At 30.7% G+C, this 6,572-nt stretch overlaps 1 protein-coding gene across 1 annotated transcript; it reads left to right on the top strand.

Annotated features, from left to right (window-relative positions):
- The first annotated feature begins 3,664 nt into the window (after positions 1-3,664).
- On the top strand, positions 3,665-4,839 carry LOC149516220 (protein SOB FIVE-LIKE 3-like). The gene has a single exon (XM_089768823.1). It carries the CDS (start codon positions 4,100-4,102, stop codon positions 4,592-4,594), a length of 495 nt encoding a protein of 164 aa, XP_089624949.1. The 5' UTR covers positions 3,665-4,099; the 3' UTR covers positions 4,595-4,839.
- The last annotated feature ends 1,733 nt before the right edge of the window (positions 4,840-6,572 follow it).

The following is a 6,572-nucleotide window of genomic DNA, read 5'->3' as shown; positions in this document are numbered from 1 at the left end:
TAAAAATTTAAAAAATGTTAAAATATTAGAATTTTAATATTTTTAAATATATTTTATATTAAAATTAAATAGAAGATGAATATTTATTAATTTAATAATATTAATCTGATCCGAGTTTAAAAAACCACGTTCATATTCTTTTCGGACATTCATGACTTTTGCATAATATTTTTAAATTTATTCAGAACTTTTTAAATTAATGACTGAAAATTTTTTGATTAAAACTTTTAAAAATATTTTAAATTCATCCATTTCATCTGTGTTGCTATCCTAGTGCCCCATGGGCAACCGTAGGACCAAAAAAAAAAAAAAAGTTGCCCCGTCAACTTTTGAGTTGGAATTTATCTCATGTGTCCGTTTAATTTGTAACAATGATTGACGTATATTTGAATTTAGAACCTTTAAATTATATTTAAATATTTATTTTAATAGAAAAGAAGAATAAAAATGAATTTAAATTATCTTAGAATATTGCTCAAAAGTAATTGTTTTAGGCACCAATTCAAAACATGCCATTTTTTAAGAGAATATCTTTCATGCAATCGTATGGTATATGTTCCTCTATTAATTTTAATTATGAAATTTAAATTAATTTATTAATAATAGATTAAATAATTTTTTAATAAGAACCTTAATTAACCCTAGCACTAAATACACTACTCTCTATCAGTCATTTTTTTTGTTTTGTTCGATTTTATTTTCATAAAACGAGCGCATATTTGATTAAAGAAATATTATTATTTAAAAAAAATTTTCTTAGTTCAATAAATAATGAAAAAATTATCATTTGGGGAAATTTTACTTTAATAAAAACTCTAGATTTTGCATAATACAAAGAATGAAAAGATATTATGATGAAGAATTTATTAATTTAATAGTTAAATTATAAGGTATGAAAGTGATTATAATTTTAATCATTAGATTAAAAAAGTAATGTTATCGAAATTAATTGAAAAGTATAACATTATTATCAATTATACTTATTTTTTAAATTATAAATATTAAATTCATCAAAATTTGAGTGTAAGAACCAAAACCTCATGATTGAAATAATTGGAAGACCAAAATCACACATTGAACTTTTATCTTTTTCATATTAGAATTCAAAATTTAAAATTATAATTATTGAGAGTTTCTTTTTAAGATATTATAATACCATATATTACTTAAAATAATTAATTAATTAATTAAAACATTAAATTGGGGCTTGAGTAGTTTATTTTCATCTCATCGTTGCCATGTGATATATGACACATTTTTAATGCAAGTGTATCAGTTTATGTTATTATTATTGTTAATATATAAAATTATCCTATACTATTTAATTTTTATTAATTTAGTACTTAAAAAAATTTTATTTTTATATTTTAACTTTTATTTCACCAAATATTTTGATACTTTACAATATTATTGCAATTAAGTGACATGATATAAATATTTAATAAAATCATATCACATATCATAAATATTTAATTATATCACATTAATTATTGTTATATCAATAAAAATTTTTAAAAAATTATTTTTTAAAATAAAAATCAAAATAATAAAAAATGCTTAAAAAATAAATGATATAACGATGATTATATATTATGATTTTATTGGATATTAATATTATAAAAGTAATTTAACTAATATTTTTAGTTTGAAATACTAAAATATTTAATGAAATGAATAATTAAATATTAAAATAAAATTTATATTTATTTATATATTAAATTAATAAAAAATATGATAAAAGAATCATTTTATATTTAACTCTAATTATCATGTAGAGAGCAAAGAGGTGAAATGAAATGAAACCGCGAAAGTAAAGAGAGAGAGAGAGAGAGAGAGAGAGAGAGAGAGAGAGAGAGAGAGAGAGAGAGAGAGAGAGAGAGAGAGAGAGAAAGAGAGAGTGAGATCTCCAGCTAAAGATTGTCCCTTAGCAAATAAAAAACTCATATGTCTTGAATCCAGAGGGTGGAGCCCAAGAGAAGAGCAGCTCAAGAGGTAAAACCTCCAATAGGACAAGTAACAGGAATAATGAACGGGCCTTTTATGTCTGCTAAAACCCACATAATAAGTCATGGGAGAGATTAAAAAGTGGGGAACAGCACCAAGCCATGCTTAGAAGTATGGGGACAAGGACTGCCCCAACCCACTGGTTTTGAACTCTTTTGTTCTCTCTTCTCCCCCCCCCCCCCCCCAACCCTCTTCCCAATTGGGGTCCCATTCTCAAAGTGTAGTCAATTTTCTCTGCTATTCACATAACAAAACAACTTTATTTATATCAAATTTAACGAATTTATGAAAACTTATCACGAGAATCCACCATCTGTTGGCCTAAACAACTTTATTCATGCTTTTGTCATTGAATTAAAACTTTAGAGTATATAGTATATAACAAATTAAGCATCCACTATGTAAAAGATAATGAATTTAAAGATTCAATACCCCCAAAAGTTAGCTGTATGAAATAGTTATAGAAGTTAGTATTGAAGGCATTTAGTGATTAAAAGGATATGTTAATTTTTTTTATTAAGAAACTTGGTACATAGTTAATAATATTTGGAACATTTATGTTAACGTTTAGTATCACATTAACTCATTATGTCATTACCGTCTTCTGTTGATTTTTATTTTATTTTTATAAATATAAATATTCAGGTATTATTATGCAAAATTTTTCATCTTAATTTTTTTTATCTTTCTCTCATTTTGATTTTTTTTATTTACCCTTCGAAATGTAAAAGTAAAATTTATTTTTGTCCTTTCAAAAATACCTCACGGAGCTCGGCATAAACAGTTAATATTACATCATGTTTCCACCACAGACCGGCATGCTATAGCTCGACAATAGAAGCAAAAAATGTACAATGTACAATGACAAGACTAGAAGAAGAAGAAAAAAAAAAATGAAATGAGAGGCAAAAATTGCAGATCATGAGATAGATATAAGTACCGTTGAAGTTATGATCAGAGAGAACATGCAAGTGAAGTTTGCGATGAAAGGAGGGCCATCGGCCATCTCAAAATATGTGAAAAAAGAAACAAGGGTCATTTCGATAGTGAATGCGGGAAGTAAATTCTGGGAAGTTATCTGTCTGATCACTGTAATTTCACCCATCACTCATCAGCAATTCAGTACTTGCAAAATTAAAAATGGTGAGCTCAGACTAGCCCCCAACATGGTTTCCAGCCAATTGATTCATTTATAATGAAAGCATGTTTAATCGGCAACTTTGTTTATTGACGTTCACTTATTGTATAAACTCAACATTTAATTCGAATGATAAGATAAACTAAAAGGACAAGAAAGATAGGATCAAATTAAGTCACTGGTAGAAAATAACTGGATTTCGGAAAAAGACCATATTCCTCCTCAAATAAAAACAAAAGACATAATCCTACGTGTTGAGAAGACAGGCATTATCAAATTAGAGGAGGACAGAAGAGCAGAAGCTCAAAGATACATGGATAGGTTCCTCTCACACGCTCTCATTCATGTTAAACCTAAATTCCAGTTGGGTTTCGTTATATTAGTTTTTAATCCCTAGTAAAAAAGCCTGTTGAAGCTTTAATGACAGGATAAAGGGGAATGGAAGTTGTGAAAGTTAAATGGGGTACTGAAGAGGTCAAGACTTATATTCTCCATAGTTTTGTAGACTGAGCCCAATCTGTCTTTGCATTTAAAGCACCCCTTTATTATTAATGACAAATACAGAGAAGTAAAGAAGATGGTATCTTCACTTGTAAGAACCGATAACCAACAACCCTTGTCCTTTCAAATTCAAGAAAATTTTGGTATTTATGCCTTTTGTAAGGTGAATTTCACTTTCTTTGGCAGCTTCTAGCTGTCTTCTGCTGATTCGAAGTCAGAGAATTAATGGGTCTATAGATTTCCAGGTGGTGAAATTATATCCTATATCCATTTAAGATGGTGTGGTTTTGTGTAGCTTTCAAAAAGTGAGATAGGCATATCTGTTCTTAGTCTTGAAAGCTGGTTTGGACAGGGAGAGGAACGTTTTCTCAGGCCTCTAAATATTTAAGAACTCAAAGCTTTTGCCATCTACTTGATTCTTGGTGTATTCCTTTATAGTTCTTCTTGCCTATACTGATGGAGCCTTCCGAAAACTTTGGAGGCACCGAAGAATGCCACAGCAGTGAATCAGGGTGGACAATGTACATTGGTTCCCCCGTACAAGGTGGTGATGACGACGACGATGATGGACACAATGAAGCTGGTGATGCTTATGCTGCTGATAATGGTGGTCATGCTGATGAAACAGATGCCAATCACGAAACTGACAGTGATGATTCTATGGCTTCTGATGCTTCTTCAGGTCCAAGCCACCAAGGACAGTTTTATGGAAATATGGAGGGAGGTCATGGAACGTCTCATTTCAAGCATGACGAAGACGAGGAAGAAGCTGGCTATTGTTACTTGGACAAGAAAGCTAAGAAATCAGTGGAGAAGCAAAAGCTTGGAATGAAAAAGAAAGAGGACAAAGAAGAGAAAGAGCAGATGACATTCAAGGCTAAAGGAGCTAGTACTCCATCTCGAAGTGGTTCCAAGGTAAGAAAAAGCATCTGGTTGGGAAAAAGAAAGTAGATCTAGTTCTTTTTGCTCCTTTTTCTGCCCCACTTCTTTGTTCTTTTGGTGATTTTGCAGGGAAAACCTGTATCAGCGTAAGAAATTATGTTATGTTGTGTGTTATCAAAGCTATGATGTAAACGCGTTCAATCAAGAAATTTATTATAAGCTTTGCTTTTGCTCCACTCCAATCAAGAAATAAGTTTCACAAGTGAATGAGCTGTGAGCATTTCATTTGTATTCATGTCAAAATAACATCCTCATATATGTTGACAATTAATAGCTAATATAGATTTCTGTCATTTAAAGTTGAATAAATGATGATAAAAGTAAGCCCTCTTCTAAAGAAAAACCTTTAACTAATGCACCAAAACCATTAAGCGACAAATATGATCAATGTAGCCAAACTGACCACTTTGAGGTTGAAAAACCAATTCGATCGACATATTAATTCACTGTAATGGTTCATGATATCTTGCAGGGAAGTGGCAACTATAGTCGACGTCGAAAAGCAAAATTTCTGAACCCTGAATCTTTGGCAACTAATGTTTAAATCAAAATTTAATTTGCTATGCAAAACCTCAAGATTTTTGCATTCACAGATTATTTTTGTTGTAGAAATCAATGAAGTTTATAACCATAGACAATAATGAAGCAGTCATATTCATATATTCCAAAGTCGAATCCAATTAAAATTGTCCAGAAAACAATTGGTCCGAGACATGATGTTCTTTGTATTTTAGGTAGACCCCAATACTACAGGAAAGTAACCGGCCAACAGTAGAAAAAATATTAAGCTCTAAAATGGACAAAATCTACACCAAAAAGTTCATTCAAATCAATAGACAAAGCAACACATCCTGGTGGATCCAGTGGGGGACACGTTGCCGAGCACGTGGGGTGAAGGGAATTTTAGTAATTTGGCCAAAGACTATGACAATTCCACGACGGCCAGGCCAACTCACAACAATAGCTTTTGGTGTGGAGGGCCCTCGTGAGAGGAAACAATTACGTTGCTTTCAGCTATGCTGGTTTCTGCAAACATTGCTTAGCAATTCGGATGCTTCTGCTTGAGCAGTCTTCGTTTCGCTAGCAAACAAAATGCAATCACGTAAACTTCCATCATTCCATAGTAACACATTTTCACAATCATTAAAGTTTGACCAACCCAATCTAAAGCACACTACAGATTGTGGTTCATTCAATAATTTATCTTAAAAAACTTTTTTCTGTTGGGTGAAATTTCCATTTATATTAAAAGTTCAAAGTGCTAAAATGTGATTAAATTCAACAATTTCATGCCATCCCATGAGGAACAACTAAGTATTGATTGATACAAGGAATGTCTTGTTTTGCATAGGATTAATATGGAATGATTAAGTTTTGTGGAGCCTGATTACTACTGATTACTACTTTGATGTTAATTCAATTGTTTTTATGTAGAGCAAATATGGATCACTATAAATATCTATAATTAATTTTTCCTTGCACTTGTTTTATTATCACTTTCTGAAAAATGGGGTTTTAATCTTAACCTATTACAAAGTAAACAAACTGCTTTAAATAATACAATTATTTGCAGTAAGGATTTATATTTGATTTAGTGTCAAAATATAATATTATACACCATAAACGCACCACAAATTGTCACATCTGATGCAAGAAACATGACAGAATCCGTGTAACTAGCAAATCATCCTCTAACCCCCAGTTCTTATAATAAGCATTTTGTTGATTCAATTTTTCTTTAGGAAAAATGTTGTTAAACTAGTAGAGCTTTAAATTACTACAGTATATATTTATAGCAGTCATTGCTATATTCATACTTTTCAACTGGTTCAAAACCAAGTGAAAATCAAGCCAAGTATGTTTGTCCTGAAAGAGCCTTTGCAGTTATAAGCAGATAAACAAGTGATCAAATTAACAATCAAACATGAAATCCAGGCTTCAAGCTAGGCACAATGTGGGAGTAAGTCAGCGAAAGGGTAATGCAAAC

The sequence above is a fragment of the Durio zibethinus genome, chromosome 11 (genome assembly GCF_047325235.1).
Source record: "Durio zibethinus cultivar Kanyao isolate XHJ-2024 chromosome 11, ASM4732523v1, whole genome shotgun sequence".
NCBI lineage: Eukaryota > Viridiplantae > Streptophyta > Magnoliopsida > Malvales > Malvaceae > Durio > Durio zibethinus.
The sequence above is the reverse complement of the archived record's forward strand: the minus strand, read 5'-3'. Positions and strand labels throughout refer to the sequence as shown.

Coding starts and splice junctions, on each gene's coding strand:
- LOC149516220 (XM_089768823.1), top strand. CDS start 4,100: ATGGAGCCTTCCGAAAACTTTGGAGGCACCGAAGAATGCCACAGCAGT.